Genomic DNA, 12,500 nt, shown 5'->3' on the forward strand with positions numbered 1-12,500 from the left:
GTTTCTCACATTTCAAGTTGTGTTTAGAAACTGTCCACATCACGTATTTGTGTTTTGTGTCTAACCCTGCGTCTAACCCTTTGTGCAGCTTATATCCCTTTATCTGTTGTTGTTTTTGTCCTTGAACCCTAGGCTTGTTGTTCAGTTATTAATATAAAGACGTTCAGTAGCTGTATTGAAGCTAATATAAGTGAGTAATTAACAGATGATCGGGTTTAAAAATAGGACGCACTGTTACAGCTATTTTTCAAGACACTGGGAATAGCTTTAACCCTTACATACGCTGTGACGTCCTAAAGGCATTTCTTGTGTTTGGAAACGACATTAAAGTTAGCTCCCCACCTCCTGTCTTTTAACGTTTCAAACTTAAAGAGTTTAAGTAGCTGCTAATTGACTAAAGACATTCCCTGCAGCCATTGATTTTATGCTCTTCTCTGCACTGGTGCTCAGACCGAACTGAATCAGCACTGAACACGTCTCTCTCTCTCTCTCTCTCTGTAGCAGAAATGGACGGCATGTCGGACCTCTCCCCACCCGGCACCAACCACCTGAGCTTCAGTCAGCAGCCCATCCCCGGCAGCACGGCGGAGCAGCCCCCTTCCCCGGTTCCCCTCCCACACAGCGGTCAGGCCCCCGGCCGAGCCCAGATCCCGGGCCTCCACCCGGGCCTGGTGTCCACTCCCATCAGCCCCCAGCTCGTCAACCAGCAGATCGTCATGGCGCAGATCCTCAACCAGCAGTACGCCGTCAACCGGCTCCTGGCCCAGCAGTCCCTCAACCAGCAGTACCTGAACCACCCGCCCGTCAGCCGCGCCCTCAACAAGCCCCTGGACCCGCAGGTGTCCTCCAACACAGAGGTGTCCTCCGAGATCTACCAGTGGGTCAGAGACGAGCTGAAGAGAGCCGGCATTTCCCAAGCAGTGTTCGCCCGCGTGGCCTTCAACAGGACGCAGGTAACGCAGCAGCGATTCGCCGAGGGCTGGGGTCCAAAACGTAGGGGCTGTGATGAGTCAAAGCGGTTTATTGAATTCACTTCAAATGTGTCAATTAAATCAGTTAAAGATCTGTGAAGATACAGTTATATCACATCAAAACTGCTTTTTATCTGTAGTTAATTCCGTCCTATACTTTCTACAAAGCACAGGGAACCGCTTCCGTTAAGTTTTTAATTTGTTTATTTATTTATTTTTGGGTTTGGAAACTTTTACATTTTAGGTTTCATCCAATAGAAGTCTCGCTTAAGAAGTCTGAACCGTTTTCTAGTCGCAGACACGTGCTACAACAGCGCTAGCTTTCTAGCTTTTCCTCAATTACCAATCCCACTCGTCTAACTACATTTTTTTACAAGCATCCGTATAAAAAGCAGCGCTGAGATCTCTGTCTGTATCTGTTCCAGATCTGCCTGTGTAGGTAAACACGGCTGCTTTCTTCTGGGTTTAAATGTAAACGCACACACAGACACAGACATACTAAGGACACGTTACGAATACGTTACTGTCGCCAGAGCTGTTTTGTCGACTGTCAGAAAGCTGAATCATATCATTCCTTACCACCCCAGTGCCATACATCAGCTATGACATGTTTGGCTGATGCGTGTCACTACACGTAGGCCGTATTACACTAATCACTCGGCTCTGGCAACACAGAAACAATGGAATGCTCTTTCTCTCTCTCTCTCTCTCTCTCTGAGAGATGGCGAGCTTGATGTTGTTTGTTGTGGGAATCAACAGATAAGGGAAGAGTATTCAGTCACGGAAAACAGGACCAACATTTTTGAGAGAGAGATCTGGAGCTCTTGGAAAGCCACAGCCCCAGACACTTGCATCTGTGCCTTTCTCAGTTTCACCAAAAAGTAGTAGAACTTTATTTCCTCAACGTCTTGCACTCCCACTCTTTCTTTTTTTACATATATATATTATTATTATTATTATTATTTCTCCTCTTTGTCACTTCACACCAGCGCTTGCCGCTTCGCTGTTAGCATAAGCTTCTGAGTCCTGTAGAGACATGGTGCCATGACAACTGTTTACTGTCATCAGGTGAGAGAGAGAGAGAGAGAGATGTACCTGGCTCTCCGCCAGTGCATGGGGAGCCCGGTCACGGACCGCCGCAGCACCGTGCTCACAGGTTTTTCTTTCTTGCTTTTCTCTTTTTTGTCTGGAGCCAGCCACGGAGATACCGTCTAAAGATGTTCTGCATAGTTTTGGGGAAGGTTCACTGTGAGGCTCATTATAACTCTCCGCGGCTTTGAAGTCGTGTGAAAGTGATAAGAATCTATTGGAAAGAAGGAGTGTGAATGGAGATGGAGAGTCATTTTTTTTGTGTGCACACAAATTGGCAGCCTCCCCCCATTTATCTCCACTATAAAGAATTCGCAACGTGCCTTTTTTTTTATTATTTTGGAGAGCTCTTGTAATATTTATCATACATTCTTCCGCGGCGGTTTAATGAAGAGTACTTGTGGTGACATGTCATGGCGTCTCCAACTGAGAAAAGCGTGTGTGGGTTTGGTGGCCTTTTTTGATTATGGCGCAGATAGAGAGGATAAGAGGAGGCTTTTGAAAGTTGGGGGGTAGTTATAAAGGGCAGATTAGCGCATACCAAAGGTCCAGAATCATCTAGGGTCATTGGGTTGTTTTTTTTTGCGTACGAATTAATTGCTGGAGTCGTCTTATTACTCAGTTCGTGTTCGTGTGAGTGAGAACAGTGCAGATCCTGTCAGCCATTTACAGTTTCTTTTATGCCTCTCTTTGTCATCCCCACCTCTCTCTCTCTGTCTCAGGGCCTTCTCTCGGAGATCCTAAGGAAAGAGGAGGACCCTAAAACAGCGTCTCAGTCGCTGCTGGTGAACCTGAGGGCCATGCAGAACTTCCTGCAGCTTCCCGAGGCCGAGCGAGATCGCATTTACCAGGAGGAGAGAGAGAGGAGTTTGACAGCAGCTTCCGCCATGGGCCCTGCTCCTCTCATCAGCACTCCCCCGTCACGCCCTGTACAGGTGATCATCTCCACCACACACTGGCCTCCTGTGGTGTCCAGAACTTAGGGATACAGCTTAATCACAACCGTGTAAAGGCTCAGACACCAGGGTCGGGAGAGATAGCATTGACACCATCGTTTCAGTGAAATAACTGTGTTTAAATGCATCAAAATGGTGTCAGAAGCCTGGATTCTAAGTGAATAACTGCATTTGTAAAAATGATGCTTATATTGTAACGAGTTTACAGGGAGATCTTAAATGTTTGGCAGGTTTCTACAGATCATTCTTGTTTCTGCACTCAGTGTTCATACTTTTAGCTCCACTGACAACACAGGAGGACTTTGTAGATCTACAACGACACACCGTGGTCCATCTGTTGCTCTGCAGACTTTGTTAGCCCCCTTTCACCCTCAGGACCCCAACAGAACAGGCCTAGTTTGGGTGGCGCTGCAGTGACATTGGTGGTGGTGGTGGTGGATCAGACACAGCAGTGGCTCCTGGAGCTCTTAAACCCTGTGACAAAGTATGAAGAGCAACTACAGTGTGTGAAATTGTAGAAGTACAAAGTGCTCCAAGGAGGTGTTTATAATGTTATGGCTGATAAGTGCCTTGATGTGTTTAAAAATTCTAGACGTAACTCTGTTCCCTGAACAGCCGTCAGTAAATAACCGACTGTGATAACTTCTCCACTGCAGACTTCTTCAAGTGCACTTGAGTGTGTCGTAGTGGACACAAAGCCCCTCTATGTCGCTTGGGCTGATCCAGGGCTTCTTTTTTTTACGGAGGATAAAGCCCCTCTCCTGCTCACACACACACACACACTCATACACACTGAGGCTCGTACAATAGCAAAGGCTGAAATGCCATTGCTGTTCGCTCAAGTGTGTGTTTGCTTCTGTGTGCGTATGTGTGTGTGTGCGTGTGTGTGTGTGTGCTAGAACCAGAGTGTAGGAGTGAACCAGATGCTGCTTTCCAGTTCAGATCCCATCATCAGATGCTACTCTGACTTGGTTAGTTCAGTGACTGCTCTTGATTCTTTGATTTATCAGGCGTGCGCGGCCTCAAAACAGCTCAGATTCTGCTACGGCTTATTAGAAGACATGATGTAGGATAGACAGATTGATAGATAAGTAGACGGATAGATCAAAACTTTATTCAGAAGAAACCGTAGGGTTAAATACATGTGCATAGATTGATCTGTGTAGACTGTGTACAGCTTAGAAAGCTTAGAGCTAAGGGGTGGGCGATATTAGATACAGCATTTAGGTATCGCGATACGTGATATTTTCACGATACTCAGCATAAATCACAGTGTTTTAGACTTTAACGACTCGAAATGTAGAAACAATACAGCCATTACTATGAAGAACTGAGAGTATTAAAAAAATATCTGCTCACTTTCTCTTAAAAAGACTAGGATGAGGGTGAAATGCTCATATTTCTCACCTTTACAACGCTATATCTCTGCAAATCTGTGCTCGAACGCACCTGCATATGTAAAAGAGCAGTTAAGAGAATGCATAGGCAAGAAACATACAAACATCTCATGCTCTAAATCATTCTGAATGGGCCTCAGCCTGGCGTGGAGACGTACCCACGCATCCATGCCATCCATACTCGATGCATCTCAGCCATATTGTTGAGTTACATTAGCGGTTATTACTCCGGCTGTCGAGATTTCCCCGCGCCAAGCCTGTGCCCGTGTGAGGCGAGAGCATGTGGCGCACGCCAACCCCACGCAGGAGACGCAATCGAGGCTGACGCTGACTGGTCCCAGTGCTATAAATCAGCAGGGCGGCAGCTCTCCAGTTTTTTTTTTTAACTTTTTTTCCCGCCTTCGTTTTGTTTTGTTTTTTATGGCCATCATAAAAACGTCGGTGGAGGTATGACTCTCCCACGTACGTTAATGGGTCGTCAGACAGACAGTGCCACGCAAGTTTGTGCATGTTCCGTCCTTAACAATTAGATACGGTCACAAAACAGCTCAACCCCGTCACATGGGCTTCGGGGAAAGAATGGCTGTGAAACGACTTGCTGACAGCGTTATTTTCGCCACTTCTGTCAGTAGGCGTGAGACGTGTTTTTTATTTTTTTTTCTCCCCTCCCCGTCTGCGATGTAGCCACAGTCTCCCGTCGCTGGTCTCTTTGCTCCAGACGTAAATCATTAGAAGAAAGGTGTTACAATATGTTCAATAGAGTCCCTGTCCTCTAAAGAGACATTAAGCAGATTATTCTTCTCAAGAAGGGAGGCTCTTCATTTTGAATTTAGTGCGCTGTGAACATTAGATTAGATGATTAAACTATGTTTTCACCCGCACGGTTCAGAAGAGTTAAATGTGCTAAAAGTGTGTGTGTGTGTGTGTGTGTGTGTGTGTGTGTGTGTGTGTGTCTACAGCCCAGAAGAGAAGAATGTAACAATATCAGACCTGAAGACTGGAACCCAAGGATTCCAGTGGGCATCTCTCCTGTGAGTGTCATTTTTCACGACACCTTTTTGAACTGTCAGTGTCCTTCTACACTTCTTCAAACACATGATCATTCTCATTTAAATCCTTTATAAAGTGCGTCTGAAAGGGATATTTTAAATAGTTTGGACTAGGGCTGGGCATTTATCGATTTTTTCAGTTATTTCTGACGACGTGTCGCTGTCACTGTGTGTTCATGCACGGTACATGAAGGAGAACCTAAACACAGAGGCCGACCGAGCCGCTAAAGCTAAAGCGACTAAAGAAAAATGCTGTGTCCGTCTTTTGGACGTGTTTGGACTATAGTGACGACGATGCTGAACCCGTTTAACACTTTTTTAACCATTGAAGCCCAGTCACATCATCAAATTTTCAGTAGAGCACGGCTCAAAAAGGGCTCCCAGCAATATATTTCCTAGCTTTAATACTGGAGCATATTTACTAATTAATAATTAATCGTATTTGAGGTAAAGCCTTCAGTTGAAGGTGATATTGATTTGCCCCCAGCACTAGTTTGGACCCATCATGAAAAGTTATCCCCTTTGTTTAACGCTGTCAAGTTACTGATGTTATTAAGTCCAATGCCACTAGAAGTGTTACTGAAATGCTGCCCCTTCTATGCTGTATTGAGAAGGCGTCTCGGGTCCCTGCCCAGGTGAAGCCCTCTCCTCTGCCATCGGAGTGGAACGGCAAGCAGGAGAGCTCCATCCTGAACATCAACTCCTCCATCTACGACGAGATCCAGCAGGAGATGAAGAGGGCCAAGGTGTCCCAGGCCATGTTCGCCAAGGTCGCCGCCTCCAAGAGCCAGGTATGCCTCCGACAGCGGCGATAAGACAAAACCAGACGAGGCTAAATAGATCAATCCCGACCACTGCTTTGGTGGCGTCATGCGTCTGAGACGTGACCTTGCGTGGTCGAACGTCTCACCCTCGGGTTGACAAAACATCGGCCGGCGCTTGTATACGGAGGCTCTGCGGCTCCCAGCTCAGATATAAAGATAAAAGCAAAGACAGGCAGGTACGCAGGCGGGTAATTTACTGCCATAATGACATAGGCATGCTTTATTGTGGCCTTGTGAACAGCAGACAGTGTTTCAACGTTAAACAAACGTGTTTATATTGTCCCGTCTCCGACTGGCTCTCGGCAAAGCCCACACCATTATCTCACCCATAGAACAACCTTCTGCTGAATACAGGCTTGTGTGCACCAAATTACCGTCTGATTCTCTCTATTAAAACTAATTAAAGAAGCACAAGGCGAGGCCCGTTATTAAAGGTTTCGAATATCTCCGTTGCGCGGTGGAAGATTTTCACAATTGCATTTGATGGCGAGGAGGGAAAAAAAAAAGAAGCGAGGGGGGGGGAGAAAAAATGACTAAAAAGCCCTAAATTATCTGGAAATATCAGTGGGTTTTTGCTGATTGCACTGATCACCGCGCCAGATACCTTTCTTTTACCAAATTACAGTTTGATGCACAAACCACTGTTTTTGTTCAAATGAGTTCAAAGCTGAGGAGCGAAAGGGAGGGGCGAGGGAGAGCGAGACAGAAAACGAGTGCATTAATTCCTCCCCCTGAAAAAAAAAACAAAACAAAAACTCTCACAGTATTTTCCTATCACAGTTTTTGGTTATTTCTGTGCTGAAAAATAGTCCTCATAAACATAGCGATAACGCGCGTGTGTGGGCATGTGTGTGCACCCGTGTACAGGCACACATGTGTGTTTGCATCTGTGTGTGTGTGTGTGTTCTCTCCCCCTGCATATGTCTGTGCTCCCCATTCATGGCTGGTGTGAATGTGAATTGAGCAGCAGATAAGAACTGTGCTAATTACGCAGCTGAAAAAGGGGCCGGGGAGAGCACTTATCTCCAGCTCCATCTCGTAATGTGTGCTCCCCGGGCAGCTGGTCCCCCCCTCCCTGCTTCCCTCCTTCCCCTCCATCCCTCTCTCTCTCTCTCTCTCTCTCTCCTACCCCTCTCCCCAGTACCAGGCCCACTGGGGCTAAGCTGGACGTCCAGCCAGCAGTAACTGTCTTTGCTGGAGAGTTGATGGTGGTGAGAGTTGATGAGCATTTTTTTTTTTTGCATGTATATTAGAGCTGCATGATACGGGCAGAATTCCAGTATTGCGATTATATTGCTGCGCACTGGGACCCGAGTTCGCCTCGCAATATATTAGTGGGCCGATATCCGACATTTTGGGATTTTATTTTTTCTCGGAGGTCCACTTATGTCATTTGTGTGGGTTTATGTACCAAAAACAGTTCATTTTCAGATGGCCGTTTTCCAGACACTCTTTATCCGTTTTTGCCTGATGATGAGCGTGATGTTTGTAAATGAAATCTGCTCTGATTCTCACTGGTAAAACTCCACGTAACGTGAATTTGAACGGAGTAAATAATGAAACAAAAAGACCACGTTATGGTTACGTTCTCACTTGTTGCAATAAAGACGCAGGCGTGATTTAGAGTACAGTCGCTGCGTTTTACAAGACCTCTTCGATTCAACGACGCCCCCCTTAGAAGTCTGCAGCTGTGATTGGTCAGAGTGATCGCAGCGCACAGGAAAAAGCACTGTGATTGGTTAGCATCGCAAAGGTCTATAATGTGGTATCAGCTAACAAATGGTTTATGGCACAGCGCTAGTGAGAATGGGTTTGCGCTTCTGTATGTTGTGTGTGTGTGTGTGTGCACAGAGTGGGGGATGGGGGCCTTCCCCTCTCTCCTGGCCGGATGCCCATATGCTTCCTGGGTAGCATGGCATGCAGTGGTTCAGAAACAGAGGGCACTGGCAGAAAGGCAGATTGATCAGCTTCATCTGCACAAATGCTCAACTGCTCACCAGCTGCAGCTCCGCCATCACATGCGCAGCCGGAATCACGAGGGATGAACCGGTGTGGAATTTCTTGGTCTATACCAAGAACCGATGATAATAATAACACTAATATTTGGCTGATAATGGTGTTATTACTCAGTATTTTTACAAGCGCCACATCCGGAGAAGTTGGGACATTGTGTAAATGCAATTAAAACAAGAACCTGTGATGAGAATCAACCAAACATTTTTATCAAACAAGAAAGGACAAGAATTCGCTCACAAAATATGCAACAATTGGTATCCTCAGTTCCCAAAGGATTAAAAGACATCATTAAATGGAAAGGTGTTGTAACACTCCTCTGTCCCAGTGTTTTTGGAGTATGTTGCAGGAGTCCTTTGCGCTTTGGCCAGGTGAATAAAGGGGCAACAGAATTAACACAAAATGTCCCAGTGTTTCCGGAAATGGATTTTCTATTTTAAAAGATGGTCACACTTTACAGCGTATATGAAATTAAGCGAGAGTTAAACTGTAAAGTTGCTAGGTGCTTCATATAATTGAAGCTTTACTGGTGAAATTTCCAGGACATTAACAATAATGAATGCTCTGTAATCGTTTTTACAGTTCAGGGCCTACCCGGTATCACTGAGCGCAAGGTGGCTAGGCGTCGGTCCTTCACAGGGTGACACACACTCACACCTACGGATACATTTTAGTCACCAATCCACCTACCAACCTGTGTTTTTGGAGCAAGGGAGGAAACCGGAGCACCCGGAGTAAACCCACGCAGACACAGGGAGAACACACCACACTCCTCACAGACAGTCACCCGGAGGAAACCCACGCGGACACAGGGAGAACACACCACACTCCTCACAGACAGTCACCCGGAGGAAACCCACGCGGACACAGGGAGAACACACCACACTCCTCACAGACAGTCACCCGGAGGAAACCCACGCGGACACAGGGAGAACACACCACACTCCTCACAGACAGTCACGCGGAGGAAACCCACGCAGACACAGGGAGAACACACCACACTCCTCACAGACAGTCACCCGGAGGAAACCCACGCAGACACAGGGAGAACACACCACACTCCTCACAGACAGTCACCCGGAGGAAACCCACGCAGACACAGTGAGAACACACCACACTCCTCACAGACAGTCACTCGTAGGAAACCCACGCAGACACAGGGAGAACACACCACACTCCTCACAGACAGTCACTCGTAGGAAACCCACGCAGACACAGAGAGAACACACCACACTCCTCACAGACAGTCACTCGTAGGAAACCCACGCAGACACAGAGAGAACACACCACACTCCTCACAGACAGTCACTCGTAGGAAACCCACGCAGACACAGGGAGAACACTGGCTGATACCAATAACAAAAAAAAATACTCAGTCTGAGCAAGTGAGTTTGAGCCATCCTAGCCCATCATGTTTCGGTAGTTGGTTGGTGGTCTCCTCCAAGGACGTTGAGCTGTGCAGTGTCAGCCGTTTGAACCGCGTGATGAACTCTACAGCGTTAAAACTGGGGAGAAAATAAAATAAATAGAATATAAAGCAGATTTTCAGCGAGACACCAGTGTAAAGGCTCCTGCAGCTTATGCTGGCCGTCTCATGTTCCGTTCCCTGCAATGATGTGTATTCCAGTGCCTGATTAGATTAGTGCTGTTGAAAGTCTTTAGTGCATTTCCCTCTCCGCTGCTGAACATTTGTTAGAAACTGCAGCTGAAACTTCCCCAGCGCTGACATTTCCACTCTGCAGCATCAAAGCGTGACCGTACGTTCCGTGTGTCAGCACACGCACAGGAACACGTAGGTTACCACGTTATCAGTTGTAATTACCGTGCATTTGGACTCGTTCGGATATCCACGTTTATGTAAGAGGCGAGGATTTGGTTAAAGTAAAGAGAGGCTTCCTACTTACTTTTGGCTGTAATTCTGATCCCAGATCATTCATCACCTGCCCAAAAAACTTCTCCAAAACAGTAGCTTTAGAAGAGAATGAAATATACCTCCTTATGTTTTAATGGAAGTCATTTTGGAGCATTTCTATTGGTCCATTCTTGGTGAAATGTTCACACAAATGGAAATACATGTTTTTCTTTGAACAGCGATGCTTTACTGATATAAATCCATTAGATAGTTACATATAGTGTGCATCCCATAATAATCCCAGTCTCTCACGTGCAGCAATAAGCAGCGGTTGTGTTCCCCATACTGCTGGCAGAGAGAGGGAGGGAGAGGAAGGAGAAGAGAGGGAGGAGAGGAGAGGTGGAGAGGGGAAAGTGATGGAGGTATGGAGGGAGGGGCGCAGAAAGGTGGTCTCCAGGGCCTGAAGAGCTGTAAACAGGGGTTCAAAGAGGGTGTGTGTGTGTGTGGATGTGTGCACGCACATCTTTCTTTTTGTGTATTCATGTTTATGTGTGTGTGTGTGTGTGTGTGTGTGTGTGTGTGTGTGTGTGTGCGTGTGTGTGTAATGTGCTGGGGGGATGGGTGTTGGACCTCAGCCATGTTGTCCCCCTCTCTGGGCTCGTATCCATGCAGGACCTGAGAGGCAGCCTTTCTCTGTTTGGTGGCACTTTCATATTCACACCAGCATTTCAATTACCTCCTCCTTCACTGTGGAGCTTAAAGGAGTAGTCCAGCGTTTTCTAACCTACGTTCTGTAGTTTAGAGTCAGCTGTGGGGGTGAATCTATACGGGAACCGATACGTGAACGCTTACAAAATGTAGAGAAATGGAGTAGTTCGGTTTGGAACGACATACGACATTTATTTCTATGGAGTACGGGGGCGCTTAAATGAATACAATGCAGGTGTTTTATAGCAGTGGCCCTGCGTCAAATCTAGTAAATATCATACGATAAATAGGGCTTTGAAATGCCAGTCCCTTTTCTGATAACTCCCTATAAGCCTCTGGTTGTATTTGAGTTTAATTTCTATTGGTCAAACACCTGTTCATATCCTTCATTCATTCATTCATTCATTGTCTGTAACCCTTATCTAGTTCAGGGTCACAGTGGGTCCAGAGCCTACCTGGAATACACCTTGGAGGGGGCTCCAGTCCTTCACAGGGCAACACAGACACACACACATTCACTCACTCACACACTCACACCTACGGACACTTTTGAGTCGTCAATCCGCCTACCAACGTGTGTTTTTGGACTGTGGGAGGAAACCGGAGCACCCGGAGGAAACCCACGCAGACACAGGGAGAACATACCACACTCCTCACAGACAGTCACCCGGAGGAAACCCACGTAGACACAGGGAGAACACACCACACTCCTCACAGACAGTCACCCGGAGGAAACCCACGCAGACACAGGGAGAACACACCACACTCCTCACAGACAGTCACCCGGAGGAAACCCACACAGACACAGAGAGAACACACCACACTCCTCACAGACAGTCACCCGGAGGAAACCCACGCAGACACAGGGAGAACACACCACACTCCTCACAGACAGTCACCCGGAGGAAACCCACGCAGACACAGAGAGAACACACCACACTCCTCACAGACAGTCACCCGGAGCGGGAATCGAACCCACAACCTCTAGGCCCCTGGAGCTAACTTCGATATAAAATGAAATTTAACTGAATTGGATTCTGTTGAAGTCTAATAAATTGATCTTACGATTAAATACGTTTCGTACTAAAGGCTTATTACGGATTATCACAATATGAATATGAATATCTCCGATTATGAACCCAGCACGACTCGGGCTGAGAAGGTGATGCATTGAACAGTTGCCTGCGTTACTTCCATGTGAATGAAGCCTTCTGCTTACACATAATTCACATAATTCAGTCTTCCACTTTACTAACTTTCAGCGGCGATGGTGTGGATGCGGTGTTGTCTATCGATGTGGAAATGACGTACACATTCTCAGCGCTTTCTTCTGCGTGGATTACACTGTTAACAAAACAGCACATCACTCTCTTTTAGTCTTTTGTGTGAAGATTCGTGAGGTATGTTTTGGATGTTGGGTGAATGTGCAGCGGTGCATGTAGAGCAGGTGTGTGTGTGTGTGTGAGAGAGAGAGCAATAGTAAGTGTGTGTGAGTGTGTTGGGTGAGTCAATGTGAGTTGAGTGCAGTGTGTTGAGTTGGTTAGCTTGGAGCAGGAGGAATAAATAAAAGACACACGATGGAGGGCTCTGCAGCACATGGTAAAGAGACCAGCACCAAGTGAAGAGCCCTTGGGAGAGAGA

At 46.6% G+C, this 12,500-nt stretch overlaps 1 protein-coding gene across 11 annotated transcripts in view; it reads left to right on the forward strand.

The window, feature by feature from the left end:
- Positions 1-12,500, forward strand: part of satb1b (SATB homeobox 1b) — a 61,377-nt gene that overhangs the window by 32,086 nt on the left and 16,791 nt on the right. For 5 of the 11 annotated variants that reach the window (XM_066644484.1, XM_066644493.1, XM_066644476.1 and 2 more), the window contains 5 exons: positions 502-953; positions 2,783-2,995; positions 3,916-3,987; positions 5,373-5,444; positions 6,077-6,253. In XM_066644484.1, coding sequence (XP_066500581.1) covers positions 502-953; positions 2,783-2,995; positions 3,916-3,987; positions 5,373-5,444; positions 6,077-6,253 — 986 coding nt within the window. The remainder of the gene's footprint in view (positions 1-501; positions 954-2,782; positions 2,996-3,915; positions 3,988-5,372; positions 5,445-6,076; positions 6,254-12,500) is intronic. The other 6 variants (XM_066644501.1, XM_066644543.1, XM_066644553.1 and 3 more) reach the window with 4 other exon arrangements.

This window comes from Hoplias malabaricus, chromosome 1 (genome assembly GCF_029633855.1).
Source record: "Hoplias malabaricus isolate fHopMal1 chromosome 1, fHopMal1.hap1, whole genome shotgun sequence".
In the NCBI taxonomy this organism is placed as follows: domain Eukaryota; kingdom Metazoa; phylum Chordata; class Actinopteri; order Characiformes; family Erythrinidae; genus Hoplias; species Hoplias malabaricus.